The sequence below is a fragment of the Diachasmimorpha longicaudata genome, chromosome 11 (assembly GCF_034640455.1).
Source record: "Diachasmimorpha longicaudata isolate KC_UGA_2023 chromosome 11, iyDiaLong2, whole genome shotgun sequence".
NCBI classification, from domain to species: Eukaryota; Metazoa; Arthropoda; class Insecta; order Hymenoptera; family Braconidae; genus Diachasmimorpha; species Diachasmimorpha longicaudata.
Window position 1 is genome coordinate 5,604,549 of NC_087235.1, and position 16,250 is coordinate 5,620,798.

General features: G+C 43.2%; 3 protein-coding genes across 5 annotated transcripts; 2 read left to right on the plus strand and 1 right to left on the minus strand.

Moving 5' to 3' along the window:
- The first annotated feature begins 3 nt into the window (after nt 1-3).
- Nucleotides 4-9,745, plus strand: LOC135167584 (small subunit processome component 20 homolog). Its single transcript, XM_064130911.1, has 4 exons — nt 4-310; nt 392-8,194; nt 9,039-9,311; nt 9,537-9,745. The coding sequence occupies exons 1-4, from the start codon at nt 266-268 to the stop codon at nt 9,684-9,686; spliced, it is 8,271 nt and encodes a 2,756-aa protein (XP_063986981.1). The 5' UTR covers nt 4-265; the 3' UTR covers nt 9,687-9,745.
- Nucleotides 9,746-9,907: 162 nt separating this feature from the next.
- Nucleotides 9,908-13,099, plus strand: LOC135167587 (probable cytochrome P450 305a1). The gene is made up of 7 exons (XM_064130915.1): nt 9,908-10,153; nt 10,769-11,038; nt 11,107-11,350; nt 11,739-11,898; nt 11,973-12,265; nt 12,366-12,622; nt 12,853-13,099. The coding sequence occupies exons 1-7, from the start codon at nt 10,066-10,068 to the stop codon at nt 13,032-13,034; spliced, it is 1,494 nt and encodes a 497-aa protein (XP_063986985.1). The 5' UTR covers nt 9,908-10,065; the 3' UTR covers nt 13,035-13,099.
- On the minus strand, nt 12,689-16,191 carry LOC135167588 (methyl farnesoate epoxidase-like). 3 transcript variants are annotated; one of them, XM_064130916.1, is made up of 8 exons: nt 15,888-16,083; nt 15,581-15,787; nt 14,794-15,340; nt 14,507-14,724; nt 13,934-14,145; nt 13,718-13,804; nt 13,475-13,616; nt 12,689-13,378 (listed from the first exon to the last, which is right to left on the minus strand). In XM_064130916.1, exons 2-8 carry the CDS (start codon nt 15,663-15,665, stop codon nt 13,194-13,196), a joined length of 1,476 nt encoding a protein of 491 aa, XP_063986986.1. In that variant the 5' UTR covers nt 15,666-15,787; nt 15,888-16,083; the 3' UTR covers nt 12,689-13,193. The 3 variants fall into 3 exon arrangements, with proteins under 3 accessions (XP_063986986.1, XP_063986987.1, XP_063986988.1); XM_064130917.1 differs by having other exon boundaries at nt 15,950-16,079; XM_064130918.1 differs by lacking the exons at nt 15,581-15,787; nt 15,888-16,083 and adding an exon at nt 16,090-16,191.
- Between the last annotated feature and the right edge of the window lie 59 nt (nt 16,192-16,250).

Sequence of the window (16,250 nt, forward strand, 5' to 3'; positions counted from 1 at the left end):
GCAGAGTGAAGTCAGGAGGGAAACTTCATTGCCTTAAGTGAGGTTAGGCACGTGTAGAACACATGGCGGTACTGCTAGCACAGAATTGTAAATAATAGGGACACTGACAGTTTTTCCCGTGAATTAGATGATTAATCAGTTTTTATAAGTGTTTATAAATTTATAAAGTGAAAAAGAGTATCGTTCGTTTGAATATGTTTCAATAAGTTCATCTATTTATTGTGTTTACGTATTTGGGAGTAAATCCTAAGGACAATCAGTGAAAATGAAAAACAAACCAGTTCGTCACAAAGAAACAAACACTTTCAAGGTAAATACCAACTCACTTCCTTCCAGTCCTTTAATTTTTTAATTCGTTCCCTTATTCACCGTCTTCACTGTTATTTCACAGTTTAAAAAATTCTCTGAACGAATATCAGAGATCGATGTTGATGTATTCCATCGAGTAGCTCACCGGAATGAGGAGTATTCCGATGACGAGGAGTCCCTAGAAACTAATTTTTACAGAACACTCCAGAAATGGAACGTTTTGAACCTCACAGAAGGTTACAAGAGCTTCAGGAAGGAAGTGCACCAAGTTGTGACCCTTCCCCAGCTCTTGAAACACAAGCAGGAGGTTCTGGACTCACTGACAAAATACTTGAGGATGAGAAATGCCACCTTTGTCCAGCCAATTCTGGACTTGGTTGTGGCAGCAGCAAAAGACCTTCAGAAGGATTTTTACGAGCATTTTCCCCACTTCCTATCTCTGATCATCGACCTCCTATCTACCAAAGATCCAGAAATTCTCGAGTACTCCTTCACAACCCTGGCGTATCTCTTCAAATTCCTATGGAGGTACTTGATAAAGAACATCGATGGTGCCTTCCAGCTATTGCTGCCCCTTCTGGTGGACACTAAACCAGAGTATGTCAATAATTTCGCAGCTGAGAGCTTTGCATTCGTGGCCAGAAAAGTCAGAGATCGAGAGGCATTTTTGAAACTTGTGTTTGAAGCGCTGAAGAAGTGCCCAGATGGCACAGTTGGCTGTGGAAAACTTCTGTTCGAGGTTATCTCTGGAATTTCGGGACAATTTCACTCCTGTGCTGAACACATGCTGACTTTGTATCTCAATGCATTGGTTGATGACTCAATGGATGGACAATTGGTCTTCGAGGTCATCCAACAAGTTTTTGTCTGCATCACGAACTCAATAATTCCCAAAAACAGTCAACCTCTGTGGAGTATTCTCTTCAAATTCCTGGATCAACAGTCTACAGCTCAGGAAGATAAGAATAAGAAACTGATGATTTTAATCCTGAAGCTGTCTCGTCTGATTATCGACCACAGAGGGGGCAAGATGCTGATAAATCCAGTGGAAATGAAGTCAAAAATCGTAAAAATAATTCCGATTTACGATGGTGATGTCCTGAAGGAAGCTGTGGATCTATCTATCGACATTCTCCTTGCAAATAATTTAAAATTAACCCAAGAAGTTTGCAGCGAATTTGTTATCAAGCTCTTGTCTATCAGGAGCAGAGAGCTTTTGCGCTATATTGTGAAGAAATTGGCAGATCATTCTTCTTTCGAGACCTTGATTCTGCCAATGGCCCTGCAGAGGAGTGTTCTGAAGGAAGAATTTGGAGACAACGAGTTGGAATTGTTCTCCGAAGTGATCAACGCGAGGGCACCTCCCAGTCTCGGTGGTATTGACTCTAAATCCTGGAGGAAGATGAACCTGGACATCAGAGGGTTTCCAGCGACAACTTTTGAATATCTTCACAATAAATTGAAGAATTGGGAAACAGAAAATGGCGTGTCTGAGGAATCATTACTAGCTGCTGTCATCCTGCCTCATGTCACCCCCACCAATAGTCAATTGGTCGAGGAATTGAAAAATATTTTAGTCTCAATGTATAATAAATTAATTGAAGATCACTACATGAATATGTCATCAACTGAAATTGAGAAGAGAGGTCTGGCATTTTTACTGATATTAGAATCAACGACTCATCTAGTGGACACTGAAGATTTCCAGAAGTTCATTGAAGCATCAAAAATCGACGTCTTGGAACTGCTGAAAAAATACTCACACGTTTCGAGTATTCTGAAATCCGCAGACCTATTCTTGACATTCATAAAAAATTCTGAACAGCGAAACCTCTACGTAAACGAGAAGATCTTCGCCGGGGTGAACGAGTACCTGGGTAGACACTTGTGCTCTCCCTACGGAAAAATTCGATTAACAGTATCCCACATCTATTCCCTGTTCTCCGACGTCGAGGAACTCTTCATCGAGAAGAACGACGAGGGTATGAATGCCCTGAGTCTCCTGTTCGCCGCTGAAAGTGTCGAGACAACCGTCTACAATTATCGGGACCGTCTGATCCACCTGCAGGCCCTCACCTTCACCTCCAGAGCCTTAACAAATCTCAAGCCAGAGTACCAGGACTTCCCAGTGAAATTTTTGATAGGGAACTTGTACATCAACTTCTCCCTCCTCTGGGACCCAACGGCAAAGGCGATAGCAACTTTTGCGAGTGAAAGGTGCCCTCACTTCTGGCAGATATTCCTCGAGGACTTGAGGAGCCAGAGTCTTCCTCCGGCTCCTGACATCGACTCAGAATTTTTTAACAGTAAAGTCCTGAAGACTTTGACCCAGAAATTGTCTCCAACTGACAAGCCAGACCTTCAAAACCACAAAATCCTGCTGTGGAAATGCATGAGTGATTTCCCGGAGTACGTTGAGAGTAAAAATCGTGAGGTGACAGTTCTGTTCATCGATTTTGTCGAGACGACGATATTCAAGTCCAATTCAGAGACAGCAAAATCCTACAACCTCTTAAAACATGATAGTTCGGAAGACGCTGCCCTAATCGATGAGAATGATTCGGAAGATGAGGAGGGGACTACCAAGGAAGCCCCCAGGTCGCAGGTACCGAAGAAATCCGCATTGAAAAAGCTGGGAAGGTCGTCAGACTTCAAGCTCCTGCTCGCCCAGTTAAGCCTCTTTGCCAAGGCGAACAACCCCAAGATGATGTACCGAGAGTCTGAAATGTACCAGATTTACTTGGATCTGCTAACATCGAAAAGCGTGGAGCTCCAGAAAGCAGTTCTGGACTGTCTCTTTTCATACAAGCACAAGTTCCTGATGCCCTACAAGGACCACCTCTACGGTCTCATCGAGGAAAAGAATCTAAGGAATGAACTGGCTCGATTTAAAATAGAACATGAGGAGGACACCACTACTATGATCCAGGAGGATCACCGTAACGCCCTGATGCCAATTCTGATGAGACTGGTTTACGCAAAAATGATATCGAGGGGCGCTGGAAGGGCTGCTGGTGCAGCTGGAGGTCTGGTTCGTCGTAAGATCATCCTGAGGTTTTTAATGGGCGTCAAAGAGACAGAAATGATGTTCTTCACGAAAATGGCGTTCAAGCCCTTCGAGAAATACCAGATCAGCCTGTCCCCGGAGGATAGTCTGAAAGATCTGAAGGAATTGATAGCGGATGTCCTGAAAAATCTGGATTTATCAGAGGTGATTCCCCCGAAACGTCTCAGATCAGCGGTTACCCTGCTCTCCATCATCATCGAGGAGTTCGGCGCAAAGATGTCGAGTAACCTGCTGCCAAGACTCTTGGCCCTGCTCCTCTGCATCATGGCTCACATCAAGGGGATCCTCGAGCAGCAGGAAAAGATCTTCTCCGGCTTCGTTCCCATGGTCAAGGACCTGAAGAACACCTGCACCGGAATTCTCGGAAGATTCTTCGGACACTTTGAGAACTATAACTGGTCGGAGACCGAATTGGACGTTTTGTTCGACGTTGCTGTTTTCCCCTGGCTCGAGAAACTCCCTGTGGAGGGTGTCCACAGTCCCACAGCGCTGCTGAAGCTCCTGTCTGCCTGGTGTCAGAATCCCCGGTACTTCTGTCTTCTTGTGAAGCATGCAGAAGGGAACAAAGGCTTGTCCCCCCTTCCCTTCGTCGTCAAGCTTCTGCTGAGAACCAAAACCCATCCATCAGTGAGTCAGACCATCTTGGATATGCTGGAGAAGCTCATGACTCTACAGGACTACGGAGTTATCACTGAGGATCAGATGGACGTCGATGACGTAAAGATACCCCTAAAGCCGACGAATCTTCTGGACGTTAATGCTGCAGCAATTCTACCTGGAATTCATATCAATTATGGATCCTCGATTCTCCTTCCTCACGTCCCCGATATTTTATCCTACATCAAGAGGAAATTCCAAAAGTCGAAATCTGGAATCAACAGAACAGAGACGAGCATTCTCGCAAGAATTTCCGAGTTAGACCTCGACCCAGAGACTTCAAATTCACTGGTTTCTCTCTCCCTGCCCATTCTGGTGAAGCGAGCGATGAAGGGAGAGGCTGAGGAGACGATCCTTGAGCTTCTCACGACAATAGCAAACCTGATGAAGAACGTACAGGAACCACATGTCCACCTGAGGGCTATTCTCCCCCTTCTCTCCTGCGTGGGCTCATCTGCTGCTAGGAAACTCCTTCTTCAACTGTTCAAGACCATCGCCTCGAAGGATTGTGAGTCCTCACCCGTTCCCAGGGACATCATGGTGAAGACTGCTGATCTTCTGGGGGAACTGAACGCCATGGATCAGAGGTGGATCGATCAGCCTGATTTTGAGAGAAGGTTGGATGCTTTTTCAGAGATTAAATCTGCCATTAGTTCCGAGAATCCGGAGCAGTCGAAGATCCTGACTATTGAGTTTGGAGTTGCGGTATTGTACTCCTGTTTTTACTTCCTCAAACGTGAGACTGATCTCTCCTTGAGGGACTCTGCAGGCCTGTGCTTGAATATTCTGGGGCCAGAACTGGCGAAGCGAAATAAGGACAATAAAGTCGATAGGATGTTCCTGATCGAGGAGACGATATTGAATTTAGTTAGGACTGGAATAAGGAGCAAGAATGAGGCTGTTCGTTTGCGTTCGATATCCTTCCTCGGAGTTATGTCGATGGAGTGTCCAGATGTCCACCCGGTCCTGAGAGATTTGAATCTACTGACTGATAAAGTCGATCCTGAAGTCGATTTCTTTGAGAATTTGCAGCACCTCCAGCTCCACAGGAAGGCCAGGGCCTTCCTGAAATTCTGTACGATGTCGAAAGCTCTGGAGAAGGCTCCGAACTCGAAGACCCTGACGCAATTTATCTTTCCACTGGCCTCCTCGTACCTTTGCAATGAGTCCTTTGCTAATAAAAACAGCTTAGTGGATGCTGCTATTGAAACCGTGGGAGCTGTATGCAGACTCCTGCCCTGGCACCAATACGCAATTATTCTCAAATATTATTTAGATAAATTGAGATCTTCCACTGACTTTCAGAAGCAAATTGTGAGAACTGTGATTGCCATTCTGGACGCTTTTCATTATGATTTATCAAAATTGAAGACTGTCGAAGAAGTCATGAAGTCTGAAGATAAATGTGATATTGAACAAGAACCTGTTCAACCAGCAGAGGATTCAACTGAAGTGTCCACTCCCGAGATTGCAGAAGAATCTGAAGAGACACTGGACGAAGCCCTGAATAAAGAAGAAGCGTCTCTTGAAAACCAGAAGGTTCCAGAAGACCCAGAAGTTGACCAGACAGACCCAAAAAAATTCGTGGAGAAATTGACAATTCTGTCTCCGTACGCAGCCAAGGGCGTTGTCTTCGATATTACCAACACCCTCCTCCCCCAGCTCCATCGATCAATCCTCGCCCGAACTCACCACGAGCTGAGTCATAAAGTCAACAGGAGGCGAACAGGAGCTGAGAAGGAAGAGGAGGAGCTGATGAGGGTTCCAATAGCTCTTGCCCTAGTGAAGCTTCTCCAGAAACTACCAGAAAGGATCCTAGACAAGAACCTCCCCGGAATTTTCATGAAGCTCTGCACGTTCCTGAAGAGTAGATTGGAATCTGTGAGACGATCAACTCGAGAGATCCTTCAGAAGGTCATGATAACCCTGGGTCCAGACTACCTCCACCATCTGTTGAGGGAAATGAATTCCCTCTTGACACGAGGCTTTCAGATTCACGTACTTGCTTACACGATTCACGCTGTCCTGATATCCCTGAAGCCCTTCTTCAAGGAGAGCCACGTGAACGAGAACCTCCAGAGTATTCTGCAAGTTTGCAAAGTGGACTTGTTCGGTCTCAGTGCTGAGGAGAAGGACATAGCTGCAGTGACCAAAAACACATCAGAAGCCAAGTCAACCAAGAGCTTCGATATATTCCACGTTCTCGGGCAGTTCATCACAGAAGGTTGTCTTGTGGATCTCCTCCAGCCTCTCGTCACAATCCTCAACGACTCCAGATCCCACAAGACCGTTCGTAAAGTCGTGGAGTGCTTGAGACACACTGTCCTGGGCCTGGCTGACAATGCCTTCATTCCCCCTGACAAATTGCTCATCTTCCTCTACGGAGTTGTCTCCAAGAGCATTCCAGCCCTGAATACGACCCGCCCGAAGTCTACACAGGAAGAAAAACCGCAAAATAAGACCCAGGTATCGGACTGCTTCATAATTCCAGCGGAGCCGAAGTCCAGAATGGGTCTGAAGATGGCTGCGAAGACGTCAGGAGATACCAACGATCACATCCTCTTGGAATTCGCCCTGAAGCTCCTGCACATCCTTCTGAAACGTGAAAAAGTCACTGCCGGCTCATTCAAGCAATATCTGAACCCCTTCGTCCCAATTCTCTCGGACTGCCTGAACTCCCCACAAGTGAAGATGAACACTCTGTCCCTCCAGTGCCTTAACTGGGTCATCAAGATGGATCTAGACTCTGTTCGCTCCTTAATAACCGAAATCTGCGCTTCGATCTTCAAAATTCTACATAAATATGGAGCAGCTGGACTGAGCAAAGGAGATAACTTCGACCTCGTGATGGCGGCGTTCAAGTCAATGTCGGTTCTGGTAAGAGATGTCAAGCACTTTGACATGTCTGATGATCAGGTGAAGGCGCTGATCCTCTACGCAGAGCAGGATTTGCACGATTACGAGAGACAGGCGACTGCATTCAATCTACTCAAAGCAGTCATCAACAGAAAATTGATAATCCCCGAGATGCACGAAGTTATGAAGAAGGTCGCCGTTCTAAGTGTCACATCAGACTCTGAGAATGTACGACAACAAGCCAGAGGTGTCTTCTACGCCTTTCTCATGGAGTACCCCCTGGGCAAAGACTTGGAGAAACATTTATCATTCTATCTGAGTCAACTGAGCTACGAGGTTCAGCCAGGCCGCATGAGTGCCCTGAACATGATCCTCAGCATCGTCACAGGCTTCCCAGAGGCTATTCTCATCCAACAATCAAGCCTCATCTTCATAATGGCCGGGGCTAGACTCGTCAACGATGAAGATCCTGACTGCAAGAAGCTCACCGCCAAGTGTATCAAGGAGGTCATCACCAGGGTCCCTCACAATCAGAGAATCAAGCTCTTCGACATCGTCATCACCTGGTTCAAGAGCCCTCAGGTATCTCTCCGGAGACTGGCAGCCCAGCTTTGCGGTATTTTCGTAACAGTCGAGAAGGATTCATTCGAGACGCGGCTTGAGGAGGTTCTCTCGCTGGTGCTCAAGCAGTTCAGACTGGATGAGGACCAGGAAAACGGGCCTGGAAAATTTGTGAAGACTAACAAGAAGAAAATTATGGAGGACGTCAAGGATCCCGAGAGGCTCAAGGACCACCACCTGTTCCAAGTCCTGCAGTTGACCCTGAAGATCTCCGCTAATTGCTCAGCCTTTCTTAAGAGCGAGAAGTACATTGAGTCGGTGCATTCACTCGGGAAATACAGTCAGGAGAATCTGGGCCATCCTCACCTCTGGGTTAGGCTCGCAGCCACCCAGCAGATCGGCTTCATCCTGGCCACCCTTGATGACGAGAAACTCTCACGGCATCTGCAGATTAAAGAGGCTGATGATGCAGAGCCCCTCAAGGGGTACGTGTACTCGGCACCTGGTGAGACACTCAGGAGTTTGAGTTTGGATTTACTCGCACAACTGCAGCCGGGAATGGAGTTTGAGGAACTAGCTGATCAGGTGGTGAAGAACCTGGTGTTCATTGCGAGGGTCATCAGGACGTCGAGCTGGGGAGAGGGTGAGGAGAAAGACGATGGGGTCTCCCTACTGTGGCTCGTCAAGAGGGTTCGCAAGTGCGTGAATATTGAGGTGACGCAGAATCCGAAGTCTACGTGTGTGGTGAGAGCAATTTATTATTTATTTGAATTCTTACTAAATATTCCGAGGTTTAACATTCCCAGATACTCAATAGGAAAATTTTAGATATTTTTATATTTTATAAAAAAAAAATTTTAGTTTTAATTATTATTTGTATCTCTCTGCTACGGTTTTACACTTTATGCTCCGGAGTTTCTAGTTGTGCCGATCGTAGTGGCTTCGCTGCGGTCAATGGACCTTTCTATTTGATCCGATTAAAGTCATAAATTCATGTCTGATGATTCATGGGTGCAGGTTCAATAAATCTCGGCCAGAACTACATTTTTAATGAATATTTAATCGACTTTCTACCACAAAGGGAACTATTAAATGGCCGAATATTTAGAAACAGAATTTTTTGCCGGGTATTAATCATTTCGTCATTAACAACCCATCGATCACCCGGTGTGCGAGACATCAACATAATGAAAGCACAAGCAGTGAAATTATATAGTCGAGAATTCCCTAATCAACAATCGAAGAAGTTAATTTACTAAATTAAACGAACAATAAAGTTGTGACGGAAAATCAATGACTTGGTGAATGTGACGTTGTGCTGATTATTTGAGCTTCTTCAGAGATTGAAAAAATATGATACAATAAACATTATCGTACCACACGGGCCTGAGTCCGCGTGTTCATACATAAAGATAAAAATTCAAATTTTGTTTACGAATGTGGCCATTCGTAATCTGGAGAAAAATACAAATGAAAAAAAATCCATTCATCTTGATATGCTTCACCACGTGGTGAAAAATATAAAAAAAAATATTTCTTATAACTTTCAATAAATTAATTAAAAGAATTATTTTCTCCTGACTTACAGAGATCAGCTGCCTTCAAATGGACAGCCGGAGTAGTAACAACAATCCCGATGGACCCATATTTAAAACCCATTCTCTTCCAATTGATGTCCCCACTGGTCCGCGAAATGTTAACAACCGAGGAATCAAATGCTCCATTGCGTCAATTATCGAAAGAAGTAGGTAGGATGATCAAAAAGAGAATGGACGATGATGAGTACGCAAAATTACTGGCGAGAGTTCAGCAGAAATTGGACATCAAGCGGGCGGAGAGGAAGAAGACCCTGACCCAACAGGTGAGTAACAACAATAGAAAACAATTACTGACCAAACTGATCGAGCGGTTCAGATCAATTTTGCCGATTGGTTATTTTCTCCCTAATTAATTCGCACCAGAAAAAAATACGACGATTTTCTCATCTTTGTTAAGACTAAAAACTGAATCGACCCCTTTTAAAACTGTTTTGAACGCTTGCTAAAAAAAATTTCCATTTTAACAATCATGACTGCTTTATTTCCAGTACGTTGTCGATCCAGAGTTGGCAGCAAAGAAGAAAATAGCCAAACAGCAGAAGAAAAAGGAGGCGAAAAAGCGAAAGAGAAGCGAAATACAGGGGAAGAGGAAGCGAGATAAGAGGCCGCGTAAGGAAGTCGACGTAGAGATTATGTAAGATTGATATTAGTGGTATAAAAATTACCTTGACTATGTAAATAAAAAAATATAGAAAAACTTTGTTGAGCATTTCAATTAATTCCACGTCTAGTGGGCTTTTAATTTCGATAATAAGGAAAAATGGTAATTAAAAATTGGAAAAATGAGGGTCTAGCCGAAATGTTTAAAAAGACCGAACGGAGCCACGTGGAGACGCCAGAGGTAGGTGGAAGGGATAGGTGAAACGAGACGAGTCTAAACGTGAAGAGCCGAAGCTTCTGAATTATTAGACACGCTTGAAGCGAATCGGCTAGTCTCATCTCAACAGCACAAGTGCATAACTCACCGAAATTTCAACGCCTTCGGAAATAAAAGAGACATCGCAGAAGTGAGCGATTATGTTCATCAGTATAATTTATCTGATTATTTTATGTCTCATTCTGACTGTTGTTAAACTTCGGCAAACCTTACTGGACCCTAAATCAGGTATTGAATGCTCAGTATCCATTCGAAATAATAGATCGAGAGATCTTGGGCACGTGCCAATGGTGGTTTATCTTATTTTAAAATATTTCTTTCTCTGTTTCCTCCTCACGCTAGCCCAGTGCGCGATTAAATTCAGGCACGTGCGTAATTGAACACCCGAGTGCATTTCAATGCACTTCAAATGACACTTATGATTTTTAGTCTTGTGGTTAGCAATTCCCCCAGCATTTTATTGATCAAATGTTTCGGTAATTCAGATTACATTTCGGATTGAAAATTTTCGGATTTTTATTTTTTTTAATTTTTACCACATGACGACAGAAAAATAATTAAGTGTCTTTTCGTGTCACGCAAAAATTACGCATCAGTACGTAAAGAGTAAATTTTCAAAGGTAAAATTTCTGGAAGTCAAGAGGAAAATGAATTTTCCTTTCCATTTTTTTCTGATTTTTTTTCCGCGCAAAATTTACCGAGGCATTTGCCAATCCCTCTTGTAGTTCTACGAGATCCACGAGGAAAAATAATTTCCCGGCGTCAACAATTCATCGCCTAATGTTCCGTTGATTCAATTAAATTTCCGCTGAGATAATATGATATGATTGTTCTCCATTGAAGGAGAGAAAATTCCAGGTCCATTTCCATGGCCAGTCTTAGGTAATTTGCGACTGATGCGGAGGCTGTGCAAAAAATTTGGTGGCCAGCACAAAGCTTTTCTCGAGCTCTCCAAGGACTACGATAGCGATATAATTAATCTGCGCTTAGGGAGTTCAAATGTCATAGTCTTCTCTGAATTCGACGGTGTGACAAGAATTTTACACGACGAGACCTTCGACGCTAGACCCTGGAATGAATTTTCAAAAATTCGTAATATGGGAATGCAGAAAGGTACGGTGATTCATTAGTTTAATTGAGTAATTTGCTCCTTGACGGTCAATAAATATGAAGTATTGCAGGGATTACGATGCACGAGGGGCCTGAATGGCGAGAAATGCGCGCTTGGCTGGTCAGGTCTCTCAGGGATTTGGGATTCGGGCGGGAAGAAATGTCTGATAAAATTAGGGACGAATTGGTCATTATTCTCGATAATCTGAAATCAAAGGGCGGGGGAATTGTCAGTATGAGGCCCATAATTTCACCGGCTGTTATCAACGTCATCTGGAGTGTGGCAACGGGGAAGAGAATTGAAAATGAGGAACGGTGAGTTAATTAGTCGAGCTGATAAACGCCTTCAACGGAAACAAGAGCAAACAGTCAATCAGAATTCATTGTCGGGTGAATTTTTATCATATCTGCAGACTAGAGATATCGTCTTTTAAAAATTCCCTTATCGATAAGGCTCTTTCAAAATACTACTTTCCCATTAATAATTTCCACTGAATAAACATAAGGACTCACATCCGAAATGAATATTCAGTCTTAATACTATGAGACCGCATTTAATAGATTTTCAGGAACAAAATAAATGATTCGGTGGAGAGAATAGAAATCCTATGCTGATAAAAATCTCAATTAATTATAATTAAGCACTCTAATCTCTAGTGACTAAGCAAAACAATTTCGTCAATTTGTTAAAATCCTTCGACAGTTTACAGTATTTTTTTGATCTCATGGAACGCCGTGCAAGAGCTTTCGACATAGCTGGAGGAATGTTATCAGTATTTCCCTGGATCAGACACATTGCACCGAAGGCGTCCGGTTATGACCTACTAATCACTCTCAATGAAGAACTAAAATCATTTTTAATGGTCGGTACTCCACACTAAATGGTCCCCTCTAGTCTTAAATAATTACTGAACAGTCAATTATGTCCTTATGACAGGAAACTATCAATGAGCACAAGAAAAATTACACACCAGGTAAAGAGGTGGATCTAATAGACATGTTTCTTGCGGAAATGTATAATGGAAAAGGCCCAGAGGCAGGCTTCACCGAGGATCAGCTATTAATGATATTAATCGACTTGTTCCTCGCTGGATCACAAACAACAACGGTCACTCTGGATTTCATGTTTTTCTACATGACACTCCATCAAGAAGCTCAGGAGAAGGTGCACAAGGAACTGGATTCCGTAATTAGTTGTGGGCGATTGCCGGAGCAGACGGATAGACCGTTGTAAGAGAAATATCATTATTTCCTTTTATTTTCCCTGCAATTTTTTTTTTTTAGTTCCCGATCAATTAGTTGACCAAGGGACCATTATAATTAATTGCAGACTTCCATACACTGCTTCTGTCATGGCTGAGTCCCAGAGGCTGCGAATAGTCACACCGATAATTGGGCCTCGACGGGCGTTAAATGACACGATAATTGATGGCTACAAAATACCGAAAAATTCCTGTATTCTCATGAATCTTTACGCCATTCACACGAATCCCGACGATTTCGAGGACCCGGAGGCTTTCAAACCGGAGAGATTCATGAACGACGGTGTACATGTGCCCCACAAAAAGCTCATATTTTTCGGCGGAGGTTTGTCAACTAATTAATCAAATTACCGAAGAACTCGCAGCTAAAGATTAAATAATAATACAAATATGTGCTCCATATATCTGTATATATTTTTTTAAACAGTTAGAAGCAAAGTTAAGATGAATATATCCAGTAGATATTGCGTGACAGCTTCGGAAAAAATTCGCCGTAATTTTTCTCTCGCGGAGGGAGGGAATTGAGTAATTCAATGAGATAATTATGATTTTTAGGTCACAGACGTTGTCCAGGCGAGACTGTCGCAAGATCCGCAGTCTTTCTGCTGTTCGTGGGAATCATGAAAAATTACAAATTGCTTCCTGTCCCGGGATCATATCTCGATGCAGAGCCACAATCGGGACTCACGTTGTCACCAAAACCGTATGAAGTCCAGCTTGTAGCACACTCGACCTGATTATTCCATTAACAATTGTGATATTTCAAGAGTATTAGTTAATAAATTATTCAGCGAGTCTTCCAGACATTTATCATTCTCTTATCTACTTCCGCATCTTAAATTTGGTATAATTCAATATAATTATATTTTTCTCTTCACGCGCCGCTGGTCTGGTGTTTACTTTTCACGCGGAATTAATTCAATGAGATACGGCCGTGGTGACACAGTGAATCCATCGATTCCGTCCAGTCTGGGGAGTCCCTGATCCTCTGGTGCTTTGATATCGAAATTATGGATTATGGAGGAGAAAAAAATGAATAGGGAGGCTCGTGCCAATATTTCCCCCAAACACCGTCGCTTTCCTGTCAAAAAAAAAAATTTCAAGCGTGCGAAAACCCTTCTGGTGAATAACAAAAAATTATTAGTCGCCTCGACCGTTAAAAAACATATATATTCACCCAAACCAAACGGGTAAAATTCAGTCCTCCGCTTGAACAGTCCGTTCTCGTCCAAAAATCTGTCCGGGTTGAACCTGGACGGCTCTTCCCAGCACGTCTCATCGACATTAATGCTGTGATAATTGAATAAAACCACAGTATCCTAGAAAGTGACAGAAAGAGAAGAGAAAAATCAAAATGAAAAGGGGGAATGTGGAATCAGGTGTTTGCACACAATTGCCTTTTGTTAATTACAAATATTACCTTTGGAATGTGATAGTCCTCGAGTGAAATGTTTTCCATTGTCTTGTGGGGTACGCCGAGTGGCGTGAGAACTAGCACTCTGTGCGCCTGTCACAATAAACCAAACGTTTCACTGTTACTTATTTTAAAAAATCGTAACAAAAAATTTGCAGTCCAATTTTCGTATTAGTGATAATGATTACGTACATTAAAATGAATTTAAAGAAGCATCATCACCTCGGCTAAGAAGGCCTCGATTCGGGGCAACTGCACCGCGTGCTCGGGCCCCGGCTGCTCCTCAGGGCCCAGAATATCCTGGAGATCCTTCTGCAAGGCCTTTATCCACTCCGGGTGATGGAGAGCAAGTGCAAAAATCGCGGTGAGAGAGTCCGTCGTTGTCTTAGCTCCTGCCATAAATAAGTCCAAGCAGAGCACAATCAGCTCTTCCCCTAGTGGAGGCAGACAAAAATTTTCAAATTAATTTGCAACGCTCACTGAGAGCTGATTGATTCGTTACGTGATAATATTTCACGAGAAGACTAGTCGTAAATTACGGATGAATAAATAATACAGAATACAAAATATGAAAAATTTGTAAGCCTCGGTGCTGTTGCGCGATTACTTTGCGTCAATAAAATAAAAAAAAATCCGTAGTCATTTTGGAAAGTCGAGACTAATCACAGAAACCCTCGCTAATGCCGCTCATTGCAACGAAAGTAAAATCATGATAATTATTGAAGCAACAAAATTTTCGTTGTGAAATGTTCATTAGAGAAAGTTGATACATCGTAAACTAAAAAAAAATCGTACGATCGTAAGAGGTTCCGGATTCCAGTAAAAACGCTTCGATGAAGTCTTTCGGCGGTTGATCGCGTCTCATCGTCTTCAGATGATCATCAATCTCATCGCCAATGAATCCCCACAATTTATTATGTGTTGCCATTAAATGATTGTAGCCCGATGAATCCGGAATGACAAATCGTAGGAAAGGCAGATGAGACAGAATACCGCCTAGAGTGTCGCTGGACCTGTTGATAACTCCATCATTAGCATTTCACATTAAAACCTGACACGCGACAGAATCATCGAATCGCTACCTGAAGGCGTCATGCACGACGGATAATATGAATTTGAGACGGGGATCGTTGTAGGGGAACCGGTACCCGGCAATCATCATCCAGAGGGTGTTGAGAACCGTCACGTCGAAGACGTCCTGAAGACCGAGGGGTTTCTGCAGCCTCTGGACTTCAGTCTGGAGGTGCGTCACGAGGGCCTGGGCCTCGATCTTGAGATAGTTGTCCATTGTCTTCTGGCCGAAGCCGAAGGATCGAAGGTGCTTCATCGTGGACTTCCTGGTTTGTGCCCAGGCTGGGCCGTCGATGAACAAGACCCCCTTGCGCTTTCCAAAGGCCCTCACGCGGAAGAAGAAACCGTCCGGTCGACCATTGAAATCATCCCTCGCCGCCGCTTTCTTCACTAATTCATTTCCGGAGATGACAACGAATTTTTCTCTTCCCAGTTTAATACCCAGGACGGGACCGTACTGTCTTGACAGCTCCTCTAACACAGTGTGAACGTAGTAGTATTTTTTTTTCAATCTGTGAAATGCAGGGAACGCACCTATCAGGGGGTACCACGTGGGCCCTGCGAACAATAAATGATAGTCAGTCCATGAGAATTACATATTGTTTATATTGTTTTTGAAAATAAATTATTTACTTGAGAGAGGACTTTTTGGGAGAGTGAATTTATTTACTCAAATTTAGCAAAAAAATTCGGAAAGAATCCTCAGCAGAAATAAATTATCTCTCAATGTTTAAAATTCGTACAATGTTGAGATTGTGAAAGTCGGATGTTAATGTTTGTCTATTTATTTTTATTTACCTGGTGGAAATTTCCGCGGTTTTACGCAATCGTGTGAACACAAGATCCAGACCACGACTAACAGAATAAAGCCGAGTAACAACATTGTTCGTAAACAAAATTGGGCGTGTTTAGCGACTTAAAATATTTTTTATCACTCAACCGAGGTTTTTCTGTTCCGTGAATTTATATATGAACCTTCCTGGGGTCTTCTCGTATTATCTGGATCTGCGGAATTTGGAATGGTAATTTGGGATTGTCAATGGAGAAGCGACCTAGTCGAATAAAGAAACTGGGCAACGATGATCCTTTCGATAGGGTGACAGACCTGACCTAAGACGACCTGACTGCCAAATATACCCTCACTTCCTTATTCATGATTGTACTCACGTCAATAGAATAGATAACAAGGTTTATTCATAGGTTTTTTCACCCGGGCCCGAGTCTATTATGACGAGTAGTTAACAGCCACCGGATGTAATTAACGTCTTGGTACCGTCAAGAAAGTGATTAAGACGCGTTGTACACACCTACGAATGACATAGAAGTCTATCCTTTACTCGGTGGTCACATTTGATGTGAAACTGGAGAAAAATTGACGAACTGGAAAGTGCTGATGATGTTTATTATTCAAGTTTATTTCCGTATCTGCTGGCTCACCTCGTTCGTTCTTTTTATTCGCAAAATACGT

Bases quoted from the DNA above. Each gene is read 5' to 3' on its own strand.
- LOC135167588 (XM_064130916.1), bottom strand. From the start codon at position 15,665: ATGTTGTTACTCGGCTTTATTCTGTTAGTCGTGGTCTGGATCTTGTGT. The intron at 14,725-14,793 runs GTAGCGATTCGA...AGTTATCAACAG, and splicing joins GTCGTGCATGACGCCTTCAG to GTCCAGCGACACTCTAGGCG. The intron at 13,805-13,933 runs GTGATGATGCTT...TTATTGTGACAG, and splicing joins TCGAGGCCTTCTTAGCCGAG to GCGCACAGAGTGCTAGTTCT.
- LOC135167584 (XM_064130911.1), top strand. From the start codon at position 266: ATGAAAAACAAACCAGTTCGTCACAAAGAAACAAACACTTTCAAG. The intron at 8,195-9,038 runs GTGAGAGCAATT...CCTGACTTACAG, and splicing joins ATCCGAAGTCTACGTGTGTG to AGATCAGCTGCCTTCAAATG. The intron at 9,312-9,536 runs GTGAGTAACAAC...CTTTATTTCCAG, and splicing joins AGAAGACCCTGACCCAACAG to TACGTTGTCGATCCAGAGTT.
- LOC135167587 (XM_064130915.1), top strand. From the start codon at position 10,066: ATGTTCATCAGTATAATTTATCTGATTATTTTATGTCTCATTCTGACT. The intron at 10,154-10,768 runs GTATTGAATGCT...TCTCCATTGAAG, and splicing joins CTTACTGGACCCTAAATCAG to GAGAGAAAATTCCAGGTCCA. The intron at 12,623-12,852 runs GTTTGTCAACTA...TATGATTTTTAG, and splicing joins GCTCATATTTTTCGGCGGAG to GTCACAGACGTTGTCCAGGC.